The sequence below is a fragment of the Manis javanica genome, chromosome 12, assembly GCF_040802235.1.
Source record: "Manis javanica isolate MJ-LG chromosome 12, MJ_LKY, whole genome shotgun sequence".
Classification (NCBI taxonomy): domain Eukaryota; kingdom Metazoa; phylum Chordata; class Mammalia; order Pholidota; family Manidae; genus Manis; species Manis javanica.
In genome coordinates this window covers 13,909,014-13,925,008 of record NC_133167.1, presented here as the reverse complement: position 1 = coordinate 13,925,008, position 15,995 = coordinate 13,909,014, and the positions used below count along the sequence as shown (strand labels likewise).

The 15,995-nt window shown below is 37.6% G+C and overlaps 1 protein-coding gene across 3 annotated transcripts in view; it reads right to left on the bottom strand.

The window, feature by feature from the left end:
• The window catches only part of FARSB (phenylalanyl-tRNA synthetase subunit beta), a 102,881-nt gene that overhangs the window by 70,408 nt on the left and 16,478 nt on the right, over positions 1-15,995 (bottom strand). For all 3 annotated transcript variants that reach the window (XM_037015849.2, XM_017661734.3, XM_073218061.1), the window contains 10 exons: positions 15,012-15,162; positions 14,116-14,224; positions 13,120-13,190; positions 11,423-11,484; positions 10,486-10,537; positions 7,266-7,327; positions 6,781-6,988; positions 6,155-6,235; positions 3,292-3,384; positions 9-126 (listed from right to left, as the gene is read on the bottom strand). In XM_037015849.2, coding sequence (XP_036871744.2) covers positions 9-126; positions 3,292-3,384; positions 6,155-6,235; positions 6,781-6,988; positions 7,266-7,327; positions 10,486-10,537; positions 11,423-11,484; positions 13,120-13,190; positions 14,116-14,224; positions 15,012-15,162 — 1,007 coding nt within the window. The remainder of the gene's footprint in view (positions 1-8; positions 127-3,291; positions 3,385-6,154; positions 6,236-6,780; positions 6,989-7,265; positions 7,328-10,485; positions 10,538-11,422; positions 11,485-13,119; positions 13,191-14,115; positions 14,225-15,011; positions 15,163-15,995) is intronic.

Below are 15,995 nucleotides of genomic sequence, written 5' to 3'. Positions count from 1 at the left end.
ATTCTTACCTCTGCTAGAATCTTTCACAACAATGTCAGAGATTTCAAACAGTTTCAGAGGAAGGGGCATCTTCCGATTGGCTGCGATGGTCTTCAGGAGGCCAGGAAGAAGGGTAGTGCGTGCCACCTACAGGACAAGACGTGAAACTGCACTGACCGAAGGGAACCAGACAGACGGGCTTGATTAAAGAAACAGCCGCAAGACTCCATGGCCTCACAGGAAGACACTTCTGGAAAATGTAATGCCTAAATATCCCAGTCATTTTTAATTTTCAATTCTGGGGCACTAAAAAAACTGAAAGCACTCAGGCATCCCAACTTACAAAATGAAAACCATAGTTTGATTAAAAAGATAAGTGAGAAATAAATATTTTTAACCTAAATATAATTGTATCTTGGATTGGTTATTCTATTATCACTTTAAAAATTAAGTTCACTTTCAAGAACTCAAATATGTAAATTTTCATATCCTGCTTTATTTTATAAGTAATTGATGTAGATTATAAGAAATACAAATACTTAAATAGATAGAACTATAAATTAACCAAAAAATTTAAAAACCAGAACCACGGAAAATATAAATAGAATTAAGGAAGGCAAACAACACAAATGTGTAGGCATGGCACTAAAAACAACTATGCAGCTACTATGGAAAGATTGTGACTATAGTTTTCAGCTTAGCAGCCAAAGAAATACAAATAAACATCCCACTTCTTTTAAAAAGGAAAAGGAGAAAAAAAAAAAAGGAAAACTTCCCTGCTTACATCCATGAAATAAATTTTTCATTCTAAGCTCTGTAAGATATGTTAGCTTTTACCATCCTATTACTGGGAGAGTTTTATAAGCAGTAGTATGACATTGCTCAGAGTCTGGGCTCTGCAATCAGACTCCAACACCATTCATTACCTTTTGCCCAAACTATTGCACGAACTTCTTAAGCTGGTTTCTCTGCTTCCACCTGACACCTTATGGTCTATTCTCCATACAGAGTGATCTAAATCAGATCGTGGAACTCTCCTGCTCAAAAATCTGTAACAGGTTTCCATCAGATTTTGAATAAAATCCATGCTCTACAAGGGGCCCTATATCAATCCGGCCCTGGCCTCCTCTCCAACCTCAACACCTGCTGCTCCTCCTGGCTGACTGCACTTGAGCCGCACACTGCAAGCAGGTTTCCTTCTCCAGCCCCCATACTTCTTTCTCCTGCCTCACATATTCTTCCTCTAGATTCACATGTGGTTAATTTCTTTCTTCAAGTCTCTGCTCCAAGCTCTCTCCCACAGAGGCCTGCCCTGACAGCCCCAGCTTAAAGAGCAGCCCTCCTAGATCCCACAACACTCTACAGGACAAATGACCCCATTTTTTTAACAAAGTGAGAGGAAGAGAGAGAGAGGGAAGGAGGAGTGAATACAGGGGCGATCTGTAGATCAAGATACTGCAGAAGCACAATCAACTTTGATGTATGAACATCACTTGAATCCCAAATCAGACAAACTATTAAATAAAAGAGTTGAGACAACTTGCAAAATTTGAATAATGACTGGATATTTGAGGATATTAAGGAATATTATTGCTAATTTGAGGAGATACAATATTCTGTAATTTTACTTAAAATTAATATAATTATATAATTATAATTGTAATTTTTGTAGTGCTTACACTTGTAATAATATTTACATATTTTAATTAAATACCATTTCTCTTATTTTACCCATTTTCTAACATATCTACTATTAGAAACAGTCCAAAATTAACAATTATGCAGGAGAAAGAATAGGCTTAGGTAAGAAAGTGTTAAAAGCCCATGAACAATTTTACATTTAACAATAAACAAATATAAGCCAGTTAGTCATATAAGTAATGGCAGGATATATATATCTGTTGGTAAAGCAAGAGTAAAATACAGAATCTACCAAGTCTAAAAGATAGATTCTTTCATCTGTAATGCTTTTTATACAGAAATATTAAGTGTGCTAAGCCACTGCTATTTATAGTGACATGTAATGTGTTTCTGATTTGTTTTCCTTCCACTTATATAAATAGGTAAGATAGGATATAAATCCTAAAGAACATAATATTACCACATCTTATGAAACCTATCAAGTTTGATAAGTGAAAACTGGAAGAAAAAGGGAAATTTGGAATAAACTCAAATAAAAATCCATTAAGATTTACTGAAAAATTACTCTATGCCAATGAATTTGAGTGTCTCTTACTAAAAAGAACACTGTGAGCATCTTTTAAAAGCAGTAGAAAAGCTAGTGAGCTCAGAAAACCAGATATAAAAACTCATCACAATCCTTCCAAATCAGAATAGAGATTCCTCAAAGTTCTAACCTTGAATACAGAGAAAAAATTCATGTGCTTGCTACATATTACCAATTAGTTCTTTAACTAGTCTAGCTCTAATATGCCACATTAGTAGGTAGTTCTAGTGATAGATTTTTTATAGTTAGATTTAAACATTTTTAGAAATTTTTAGAATTTTTAGAACCCAGCCCCCTACTATTACAGAAGTGAAAGCCAAGATCCAAAGAAACTATCTCAAATCAGACAGTTCAGATATCTTATAAGTATCAACTTTCTTCGAAGCATTTTCTACCAATTCAAGGATTCCCCTTGAATTTAGAAGACAAGATTTTCTCTACAGCCTGTGTTAAAATAATCAAAGAATTACATATGCAAGAAAAATAGAATGAGACCTTACTGGTATGGCAGAGGTGAAACAATCTGAAGTCATAAATAAGCAAAGCTATTATAACCTTGAAATGTTCTTTTTATACCTCTTAATATCCTAATCTATAATGTAAATCCTTTGTCATTTACTATTAAGGTGGTATCATTCTCAAACAGTCCTACACTTTGCATGAAACTGTCAATAAACTAGTTAAGACACAGGCAGCCGTCAAGAACTGATGTAACAACTGATTTCAAAGGAATGACTTAATGGAGGTCCCGGGAGCAGCTGTTGATTCATTCATTACAAACAGGTGGAAAGGAGATGAACACTGAAAATGAAATTTAAAAATCAACTGTGAAATGGAAAGTGCAAACAAGAAAGGCTGAGCTAGACCACACAAAGCCAGCAAAGCCCAACTCTAACGTTATCAGGAAAAGCTTAAGAAGTTCCAGGATTTTTCATCAACAAACTATGTACAAACCAATTATAAACCTGATTTTTAAAAAGCTCCAAGATTTTGCCATCTGAGGTACAATAACTGAAGAATCCTTCCATAATTCATGTATGGCTTCTCCATTTATACACAAATTCTTATCAACTTAAAATTCTTACCTGAAATTCAGCTGTTTTAGGATTACTTATGTGGACTGCTTTTGTTGCAGAGATGTCCACTCCAAGTTTATCAGCAATATCTTCTTGGGAGCACTAAGAAGCACATACAAAGGAGATCAATATGGAAAAGCAATGACTCAATCTAATAGAAAAAGTACTTAATGCTATACACCAACTTATGGTCTCGTAGCAATGTTGATTATATAAATCAGTCAAGAATAAGATAAGAAAGGTATCAACTAATTCAGGCCTGCAGCAGACGCATTTTAATATTAACAGTTCTCTTACAATGAGTTCCACCCGTGATGGAGAGCTAATGTAAACTTTTCAAATGGAGATGGAAGTACAACTGCACCCGGGCCCTTCCCGTTTACCCGTTTCTCCTACAACTCGCTGCCCATTCCCTGAACCTTACACTGTTCCCTACCTTTATCTAAAATGCTTCCCCTGCCTACTTGCTGCCATGTCCCAACGTTCTACTTAAATGACATCTGACATGTCTTCTAACTCGTCATAAAAATATCCCTGATGACTCGAGTCGGAGATCCGCTCTCCCTCCTCGGTGTTCCTCTGGCTTTCTGTCTTGACTACCACGAGAGGCCCTGCCAACTCCATGCTCACTTGCGGCAGAAGGGTAGGCGTGAGAGCAAAATTCAAGTGGCCTGAACTCTGCCCACTGCTCTACTTTATCATCTCACTTTTGTGTGTATGTGCTTGATAAAGCTCTTCGCAAAAAGTCACCTGATAAGCAGTCACCCACCAAAAAGAGGAAGGTGCTTATCACATTCAAAACCTAGGATGATAGGGTAGTAATAAAATAAAACTCACTATTAGGTACATCAAGACTAATGATGAGAAGAGATAGTGCAAATAAAATACCTGACACAAACTAAGTGCTCAAAAAGTATTAGCAATGATGATTAATAAATCATTAATAAGAACAGTTAGTATATACACTAGTGCTAGCTTTTTGCAAAAGAACTTAAAACTTAACATGAAAACTTATGTGCCATCAGATTACTGAAGTATTCCAACAGTAAGTGATTCAGCTCACTGGCCTGTTCTACACAATGGCCTCTGAGGTCTAGCTGGTCTGTATTTCACTTGGAAAAAAAGGATGGGTTTAGATTTGTTTTATGCCATTGCCAATTCTAAGAATTCTTGCCATGCTCTCTTGGGAAGGATCCTAAAGTCACATCCGGGCATAGCAGACAAGGGCTCCCTGATCTGCCATGGCTGCAGACGTGGACAATGGTAGCAGGCATACTGGGAATATCTGATTTTTCCCCCACAGCACGGAGTTTTAGATTATAAAGGGATTGATTAGGAAATGCAATTTACATGATGCAATAGAAGTAGGACTTGTTTATACAAAAGAAAAAGGCTCCAAAGACACATGGTGATACACAGCTAGATAGCCACGTGACCTTATGCTTTGCCATGAGGACGGATGATAAGGGACAAAGATACAAAGCAGTTTAAATCCTGAAGTGGCAGTAGCCTTAAAAGTACTAATATTTATGTGTTTATTTTAATTTGTTAGAAAATATATAACAAGTAAATGAAGCCTGAAATTTTTATGAATACTATTCTTACAAGGCTAAAGAAGGTAGTTTTAAAAGTGAGCTAACTTAAAAGAAACCATTACAACTAGTATACTGATAGAGCAAAATCATAATGATGAGATGTGCCTCACACTTGAAAAGACAAAGGCTGGGTTTTAGAAAAAGAAGGGCTGTCACTCATGCAGAAAACAAGATAGAAGGCCCAATGATGTGCTGGTTTGTTCATAAAGTTACTTTATAAGTGCCTTTAAGTTGAAATTCCTATAGGAACAGTGTTACTACAAACCTGGAACTCTCGCACCTCACTCCTTTTCCCCAGAGTGAGGCCAGTGTGTTGTAGGGACCTGGCGCAGCTGACAGACCATCTCTGGCACTCCCGCTGAGCAGCTCAGTGACAGGCCTTGGATGCAGAGGCCCTGGCCCACAGCTGACCGGCTGCCAGCACCACGAGAGGGACGCGCCTCCACACAGCCCTTGACAGAGGGGCAACTCCCTGCAGAGCAGCCACTAGTCAGCAGGCAGAGCATGTTCTCCCCGAGACACGGGCGCTCCGCAGTGACAAAGCCAAAACCTACTGCTCATACTCTAAGACTCGAGAATTTGGGGGCTGGAGCTGAGCTGGAGGGAGAAAAAGAAGTAACCTTTTGGATGTTGATGTTTTGGCTTGATTTCTGCCCTACACCTCAAGTTGAAATTTACCTAAATACTGAACCACACTGTGGGCACCACAGACATGCTCAGCAGGAGAGAAGAGGGAGAGACAACGGCACACACACTGGTTTTTTTTCAAATGGTCAATCTGGTGGGGGGAGTTTCTTCTGATTTTGTAATAAAATTCACTTCCTGATTTAGGCCTTTTATGTCAGCTTTTCAACTCAAAGCAAATGTTTGTGAACATGTTCAAAGACAAAGAAGTAAGTTTAATGTGGAACAGTCCATAAACCCTTAACCAGGGCGGCATCTAGCGGGCACAGCCACAACCAAATTAAGACGAAAACCTCTAACTTAGTACTTGGTTATGAAATTCATTGTGACTCCTCAACATTTACATGCAACTGTAAGATACATCGCATCTGTCATTTAAGACATTTTGTCCTTCGTGTCTTTCTGAGACTAAAAAAAGAAATCAACATGTCTTCACCAGAAACTGTATCATCTCAAATTACAAAGTTATTCTTCTGGAACCTGGAAATTTTAGCAGTCTAGATTTTATAAATTCATATATTGAATCACAGAATAAGTAATTCAGCAATTCAATGTAAACAATCAGCTGGACAGAAAAAGCACCCAAGACGTACCAGAGCAAAGGTCAGCGCTTCAGTGAAGCCAGCAGCTGCCATGTCATATCGTAGAAGTTCTGTGAGCTTATTAAGAGGAAACTGAAAAAAATTTATTTATTTCACCTTAATAAAATTTTCCACTTTCTTTTGTAAGAGAGATGTATGCAGAATGTTGTTAAAAGGAAAACACCCTTCCACCCTCACTAACATACCTGCCAGGACCTCCCACTGCCCACCTCCACCACCACCACCACGGGCTCCCCACGGCCCTAACACTCCTGAGATACGCAAACTCTGCAGATATGCAGATTCCTCTGCAGACTGCAAACTCCCCGCCTCCACTTCTCCCACACACAGCTTCTGACTTTAGGCCAAGTTGAAAAAATGAATCTCCCAGTTAGAGGTTCAATAAGGGCTCCAAACTCAAAACCTGCCTTTCTTCAAAGAACTAACCATCACAGGTTTTCAACTTACTCTAATCAATTGGGCATCTGTTTTGTATCCTCCCCATAGCAAATGCCTCTCATAGCACAGCATGTTCAAATACTGCTTAATTCCTATGTTCTGTTTTTCTCGAAGCCTTCCTGGCATTCAATAACCAGTTTCTAACAATAAGGAGTGTTTATTTAAGGGTGCAATCTTACTTGATTAGCTATGGTGTATGTTTTCGGGAGAGTCATCTGAATGTTGTTATATCCATAAGCAATAGCTGCATCTTCTACAATATCACATGCATGGATAATATCAGCTCTGGTCGGAGGGATTTCAATCTCAATCTGATTCCCATCACCTATGACTTCTGACTTTAAATACATCCTGGTCAGAAGCTTGGCAAGATTTTCTGGAGTTTCTCTGAAATAGGAGTGTACAAACCATAAATTTCACTGAATCACTTAAAATGTTTATATTTTATTTTAAAATATGCTACCACCTGCAATAGTAACCTTTCTTTCTAAGTTCCTTAGATACCACACTTCCTAACAGATCATCTGTCTTTACTTCCTTACTCTGAAGGGATTATCAAAACCCTCTCTACACATTCCTTCAGGAAAAACTAAATAGTCTTGTGGGCACTTCATTCTTCAGTTCCCTCCAACAGTATATAAATAAATGAGGTTTCAGAGCATACCTGATTCCAACTTTTTTGTTAATTAGATCAGCTCTCATCATCTCCTTACGGTAAGCCAATTCCTTAAAGAGAAAAAGTTCGAAAAGTTTATATCATTCTTTGTCAGATATGTTACTCATTTTCATTCAACTCATCCTTACTGTTGTAGTTTCATTAGCCTCCCCCAAAAACTGTCATTAGAGCCCAACATTGAAAATTAACTTGGTATTTCAAGACATTATTATGGAGGAATAAGTTTGCTGCATTAGATTCATATATGAACATTCTACTTGCTAAACTTGAACTGCTCGGAAATAATATAAAATGCTAAGCATTTTTCTCTTTTAGGTGATCACCATTCTCTACAGTCAAGCACTGGTGTGTTACATTATTTATAAAGTGCTTATAAATCTTCCTAATGACTTTCAGCCTCATCTCATGCAATCAGGTGCTTATGACGGAGAAAGAATGACTCACAATATCCTATGCATCATACTCGGTCTAAGAGCATTAGAAAACACTCCTTATTTTCCAGATGGGGACAGGCAACCATGCCCCTATTACTAGCTATCAATCTGCTCCAGGAGACAGTAGGGCTGGGAGCACCTCACAAATTTGCACTCACTCTCCTTCAAACAGTACATAACTTCGCCATGTAAGGCAGGAACAAACATATGTAAAACTCAGGCTTTTCAGCACCTTTGGAAACATATCTATGAATATTTCTTATCACTGAATTACTCTCAAAAGTGTAAGTGCCACTAGCAAAAAGGCCATAAATTTAAAAACCTCTTTGGATTGAGGTAAAGACAATGGGCCAGGGCCTATTGGATAATAACTACATTATTCAAAATGCAGTTCTCATCATCACCCAAGTGCTTATTAGAAACGCAGACACTCAGGCCTTTACAGCCAGTGGCAGTTACATCAGACATTCTGAATTCAAACCTGAATGTTATCAAGATCCCTAGAGGATGCGTTGCACAATAGAGTTTGAGAAGTACTGGACTAGATGCTAATGACTCCACCAGTGGCAACAAACCTGTACTAAACAGTTGATATTAAGCTAAACAGCACAAGACAGACTTTTAAGATAATCTACACCCTCACAGCAGATACAATTAGTTAGTATTCTCATTCTGTAGATAATGAATCTGAGTTTTAGATTAATAACTATTCCCTGATCACATCAGTGTGATAAGCTGCTGAGCCCTAGTACTGCTACCTGTATTCTTAGTGCTTAGAAAATGCTTGTCAGATAACAAGCATGCAGTATATAGTTAAGGAATAAATGCATACATGCAGTAATAAATGAACTAACGAATTAATAAATTCAGGCAGCCTAATTCCAAAGCTCACACCACTATTAGTCTCTCTGCTTACTGCCACTTATTATCTCCTCTAGCTCTCTTATTCCAAGCTCTACTCTTTTACATGAAGTAACAGAAGACCAGGAAAGAACTTCCAAGATATTTAGGAAAATATGTTCTTTTATGTGAGGAAGAATCAGTTTCCCCCAGAGGATTATTCTCTTCCGGGAGGACAATTTGAGAAAGCTGTTCCAATCTGAGTTCATAAGTTTAAACATTAACAAATGACACCAAGAGTGCAGCACTCCTGTTCAGAGCCCACCGTTTCAGACCTGAGAAAGCTCTTCCTAATACAAATAAGGGATTTCAAGGAATTAGCTACATGAGGAAAAAAGGGACCCACATTTTAAGATCTATTTCTTTTTCTCCCCAAAAGTACGTATTTTACTTTTACTAACACTTAACAATTCATTTTAAAAATAAACTCAAATCAGACATTATTTTAAAATAGGCTAAAAAGCTACCCCTGGCTAATCCCAATTACTATTGTGGTAAACTATATAAATGGCCACAAATTTTTCTCTCGCATCCATGGCCTTGCAATGTGACACTGCAGGTCCTCCCATCAGGAAATGGAGCCTATTTCTCCCCTCCTCGAATCTGGCAGAAGGACTGGGTTTGGCCAACAGGACGCCATGCTTAAATGCAGCCGAGTTATTTTCTCTTGCTGTTGGGAAAGCTGCAACCACCGCCATGTAATGAAGACTAAGCTAGCCTCCTGGATGATGAGAGGCACTTAGCTGTCAACCCCAGGCCAAGAAGTAGATGTGTGAGCGAGGTGGTCCCAAGTCAGCCAACTGCAGGCCTACCAGCTGCCTGACCACACAGAAGCGAGCCCAGCAGAGATCAGCCAGGCAGGCCCAGCCCAGAAGAACTACCCAGCTGGCCAACAGAATCATGAGAAAAACAAATCACTGTTTTAAGTCACTGAGTCTTTAGGTAAAACAAAAACTGGTAACAGTCATTAAAATCAATTTTTTAAAAACCTGATACTGCCCATAATGCAGTTATGCTTTTTATAGTTTTCATTTATCTTCATTCTAATTAATACTCTAAAATAAAATATGATGCTAAATGCTAATATTTTCAGAAAGGGGAAGATTTTGATCTTGGCACGTTTTATGTACTTTACAAGTTATTTAAATATTAGAAAGTATCATAGGCTCTGAATTACTTCATAAATGACAGAGAAATCGTGAAAATTCAAAGAAAAGCTCAAAGAATAACCTCCCTGAATCAGAACCACAACTGAGTGACTGTGATACTGGCATGTGTTAGAATGGCCATCTGTATGCATAAAGCCATCTTGGGGAAAAGAGCCCAGTCAGTTAAGAACAATGCTGGCTTAGATTTTTTACCAAGATTCTATATCCTCATAATATTATGCTTACTACAAAATTAGTTCTATTAATACAGTTGGAATTATTTATTGTTATGACGATGGCCTTCAGCAGCTGTTAATTCAAGTGTGAACAGACTAATTAGGTTTGGAGGGCTGAATAATCCTAAAAGGGGTACAACTATTAATTACCCAGTTAACTAGTTAATAAGAGAATAAATCACAGGAACCATGGCCATATAATGCTATGGTGTAATATGTCAGGAGCTGAAGTTGGACTGTCTGGGCTTAAATCCTTGCCCCACCACTTAATAGTAGCAATAGGCAAGCCATTTAACATTTCAAGGTCACCATATCTCCATTTGGAAAAGGAAATAATAATAGCACCCACCCCTCACAGGGTTGATGTGTGGGTTAAATCTGTACAATGCACAAAGCAGAGTGCCTGGCATGTGGGTGATGGACAGACATACAGACCATGGGCACTCTGTAGCTATTACTATTATCACCACGTCACTTCTTAAATACTTACTGGAAAGGTATATGATTTTCCATTAGGAAAAACTACCTCAGCTGCTTCAACCCTTTGGAGGGAAAAAAAAGCCAGAAATTAATTACTTAAGAAAATAAAAAGCCATCAGTTCTAGAAATATGTATGGCTAAGACATCTTTCACTTGGTCTATAACCATAGCCTCGAAACATTCAATCTGTTCACTTCCCAACACTGCTGTTTGGACTAACCCTCCTGAATAACGACATCACTCTCCTTCCCGAGGCCCAGTGGGTGTGTACTTCCAGGACTGCAAAGCACGCAGCCTCATGGACTCCTTGCCAATTTTAATCTGCACATCCCAGGCTCTCCCAGGGTGATGTGTCACGCCACGGACGCTGACTGACACAACCGCTGAAATGCAGATCAGTTTCTAAAAACCCAGACTGATGCTGCCTGTGCAATTTCAGCACTGCTTTCTGCAGTTACAGTTATTGTGACCTGTAATTAATACTCCAGAATAAACACCGATGCTGGCACTCAATAAGGGCCAGTTGGCTTGTTAATTTTCATGAAAAAATAAGCTTTGGAAAAAAAAAATACAGTAATCTTACTGATATGTATAGGACATCTGCTTTGCTTTTATCTATGCTTCTCTGCCTTTGTTTAGCTGTTGATGCTCCATTTTTCATATTCTCAAATCCACTGATACTTAAACAGTTTAAATTTCACTACCTCTGTGATGTCTGCCCAGACTGCCTCAGCGAAGCAGTAACTTGTCCTAACAACCAGATCGTCTTTTACATTTTTAATGTACTTATCACTTAATTTTATATATTATTTATGCATATGTCTCAACTCCCCAAAGAGATGATATGTCTTAGTTGTAGGAGCCACATTTTTCATCTTTATATTTAGCACAAGGCTTCAGTGCTTTTTGCCTTTGGAACAACAGGCCATTAATAAAGGTGAACTTACGTAAATTGATTCTCACAATATTCACTGAACATGGTGACAATAATATCAAGAACAATTTTTGCCTGCAAAGTAAAAAGACAAATACTATAGTAAACTCTAAGTGTACTTGCCCTTCACTCAGATGGAAATGAATTACTGTTTTATATAATTTAGTCCCCAAACATCTGAAAATGGACCTTTATATATGTATACATTCTAAAAAAGGGAGTAGAATAAAAACTTCCCAGCTGATAAAGTGGACCTGTCCTTATTTTCAGGTGTTCTGCATTTATGCAGTTCTCTGAGAGTTACAGTTCATGACTGAGACATATCATTTACTTCCCTGGGCCCCCTCCCTTGAATTCATCAGGTTTTGAGAGACACAAATGGCTAACAACAGGAGTAAATTTTATCTGTCTTACAAAGCTGCCGCCAGATGCCAGACTCCTGCCTCAACCACTTATTTGTAGTTTGACCCTGGGTAGCCACTTACCAACTTTGTAGTACCTTATTTTGTTTATCTATTGAGAGTAGATAATATAAGTTCTTACCTCACTGGTTATTATGAGGATTAAATGTATGTTTGTAAGCATTTATATTAAGCCAACTAAGATAAACATTTGACACAGATGGCATTACAATGCTTACACCATTCTCTGTTCTACATATGTGGCTAACACTATACACACACACATATGTACATGACATGGAGCAAAGCCTGGCACATAGTTAGGGCCACCCATATTTGTTAAAATGTTTTTTAATTGAAAAAAAAGCTTAGGAAAAAATACAGTAACCTTAATGGGATATATGCTTTGCTTTTATATATACGCCACTCTATACATAAACTTCAGGGAAGCTGTCTAAGGTCTGTCAGTGTAGGAATTAAAATATTTTAAATAGTGAGACCTATGTTACTCTGACAATATTTCTGAAGGCAAATATGGTACATAAAAGTTACAAATGAAATACCTTACAATGGTCTCAAATCCTGTAAGATGTATGTGAATGCCATTTATCTGTCCCTCTACTATATGCCAGCCTTCTCCTGCCATTCAACTTTATCTTTCTTAGTTTGCTTAACTGCCACTTCACCCTGTGCCTGACTGAACATGTGTAAAGAAGTCAAATGCTGTAGAAAAAAGCTTTCACAGTAATCTAATTCAATATGCGTATGTAGTGACCAAATTTATGTAGTGACCAAGAGTGAGTGAACTAGTATTCTGAATATTCTAGATATCACTGTGTGCCTAAACACCTTGCCAGTTTGCTAAATAAAACTTCTTTATAGGCAGTTTGTTTAAAAAACTTTTTTTTTTTACCAAGTACACAAAGGTACCAAATTACCTGGCTTTTAAATTAAGCCAACTAAGATAAACAATTGACACAGACAGCATCACAATAATTATGCCATTCTCTGTTCTAGAGTTAAGTATGTGGCTAATTCTCCCACTAAACTACAAATTCCTTTAAGTCAAAAAACATGTTAATTCCTTATTAAACTCATGGTGCTGGGAATGTAGAAGGTGCTTGCCAAACATTTGTTGAGTGAATGAAAGCGCCATAACCAAAGTGCAGAATATGTTTCTAATTTTTTAAATTCCTAAAGTATGCTCCCACCTACAAAATAAACATTTTGAAGTTAGCCATATAGCCTTGGCCCAGAAGTAAAATCTATCCTATCTGACTATGTAAAAATGAAACAGAAATTTACTTACCTTAGTAAAGTCAGTTCCTGTGCATTCAATAAATACATTTCTGGTATTTACTGTTATTTTGGAACGATTTCCTGAATATAAAACAATAACAATAACAGCAGTTTCAGAAATACAGGTGCACTAAAAAGTTCCACAAAACAGAAACTACAATCTGAATTAGAACACAATGTAAACGGATATATCAGAGGTAAGGGGACATGCAACTTTTATTTTAAACCACCACAGCAAGCTGAATACTGAAGAGAAAATAGCAAGTTTACTGAGTGGATTCAGTGTACCAGGCGCTCTGCCAAGCACTTAACAGAGGCTGTCTTACCCCCTCTTCACAACCCTGCGATGGACGTACAGGTGGGACAACTAAGATGCAGAGGGTAAGCTCACGGACCCCCATCACAAGCTACTAAGCAGCAAGGCTAACACTGAGGTCTGAGTCTGGCCAACTCTGATGCCCAGGCTCCTCTCACTGTAACTACTAGAGCCCAAGATCTTGGAAAGGAAAAGTCTCTCCTTCCCACTGTGAATCAACTAAACCCCCTTCTCACCTACAGAAAGACAAACATTTGTGGCTTTAACACCATTACATTTTATAAATACATTCAAGTTGCCTCATGAAAAAGGCTTCAGTAAGGAATTAAGGATATAAAATTCAGTTTAAAAGTTTTAATTTAACTATAAAACATCAGGCCAGACAATCTGACTTTTGAGTTTAACTAAATGAATTGCCTGCTAAAACCAAAATACCAACACCTTTTGAAGGAATATAACATAATCGAGAGACTGACACCAGAAAACATTTATAAACTTATAAACATTTATACATCTATAACTTATATAAAAATCATCAGTAAAGTGTTGTTGAGTAGAAGAATTATTACAATAAAGTCTACAAAAGACCTAAGATTTGATTCACCCAAGCCTAGAAGCCTCAATTCTACAGAAATATTGAAGTCTAAGAGGAAACAGCAAGAAATCTACGAAGCTAAAGAAGTAACTCACCATTGATGACAGGAGGCATGGAAAGGACAACACCACCGCTATCATAGATAACTGGGTAAAGGGGTTTATTTTCAATGATATGTAAGTAATGTTTAAGCTGGTTGTCAGTCTGAAAAAAATTAAGTAAAAAAAAATAAGTTTTTATTTCTATCACTTTAATTAGTCTACATACCTACCTCATACAAAAAAGGGGAGAATCAGAAAAATAATAAAACAGGCCCAAATTACAGAAAGTTCTAAATTTATAGTATTCTAGTATAAACTAGTATTTTGACATCCTTATACAACCTTATCTCCTGCTAAGGTGAGATAAGAACACAAATGAGTCATTTTTCAAAAGTGAAAATAGATTTGCATTGGTAATCCTGAATCATCTCAAACAAAATTCAAACTATCACTGAATTATTCACATAAATAGGAAGAAATTCCTGACAAATCAGGCCAAGGGGAAGAGCTACTTTTTCTGAAGGATACCCACTACTTCCACTGGTTAAGTGCAATTTGAAGTGACAACTGAATCCATTTTCACTGCTGGAAGAGCAGGTAGACACTTCGTAATTCTGTCTCCCACAAAAAAAAACTAGCCAATTCTTTTGTTCCTTATACTTGTATGGATTTAATTATACCCAAATATGAATATTATAATGTGGCATGGTCTATTTCAGTGGCTCGCAATCGTGGCTATATTTTAAAAGCCATTCAAAAGGTTCAAAAAAACAGTAACAAGACTGCCCAGGCCCCAACTCTAGATCAAATGAACTGGTAGCTCTTGGTTGGTATCCAGACAATGTGACTTTTTAAAAAGCTCTCATTACATTTCTCTAATCCCAAAACTTGATCTTGATGGGATTTCATGATTTATACAGAGCTATTGCATAACATACAGGAACATTTACCTTGTACATGTTCATCAGTTCACAGGCTGTATACTCCTTGGTCTTGTTTAGAGGCTTGAATTTGATATCTGAAGGCCGCTTTGCAGTGTAAGTAAATGGGCCTGACAGAGTGTCCAAATCATGGGTACCAATAGCAACCAGAGCTCTTTTCCTAAATGTTAAAAGAGAGAGAGAGAGAGAGAGAGAGAGAGAGAGAGAGAGAGAGAGAGAGGGAGAGAGGAGAAGAGGGAGAGAAGGAGACAGAAAAAAAGATCTGAATATGCCAAAGCAGATATTCTAAAGATAGACTATATATGCTTTAAAAAAATTATTTTTAGACACTTCCCTAAAATAGGCTGTTGGTATATGGCAACTTCAGAGGAGAATAATGAACTCATTCTCACAACAATTAAAAGTAATGAGAAATTATAAAGCTAACGAAAACACATTATTTCAGTAAGTGGTCAAATTCCTTGACACTATGCTTTCTGAAGTGTCATGCTATGTGATATTTCAAAGTCAATATTCCTTTTACCTTCTTTTAACTTATTTCCTCTTAATATCCTCAATTAAACATAAATTATCATAAATGCTTTAGTAAGCATCTACGGACACTGAGACCACCGGAGTGGCCAGGACAGAGGAGAGGAGACAGCTACACAGACAGAACTCTGGAGCTCTAGAGGGTCCCCCCGCAGTATTCAGCTGAGTTTTGATCAGTGCATGCGTATGTGACAAATTACCCAAGGCCAGGAGAGAACCACCCATGGGAACAGTGCTCACAAAGACTGAAAACCTCACCATTCATGCGGCAATGGATAAGAAAAAGAGCTTCAGTAGTAGGGGCTAATTAGCGCTAAACAGAACATTGCTTGATAAATGAAATACAGAGGAAAAAAAGCAGAGAAAGTCAATGAAACCAAAAGCTGGTTCTCTGAAAATTAATCAATACTATTGATAAACCTCTAGCCATGCTGATCAAGAAAAGAGAGAAGACATAGGAAT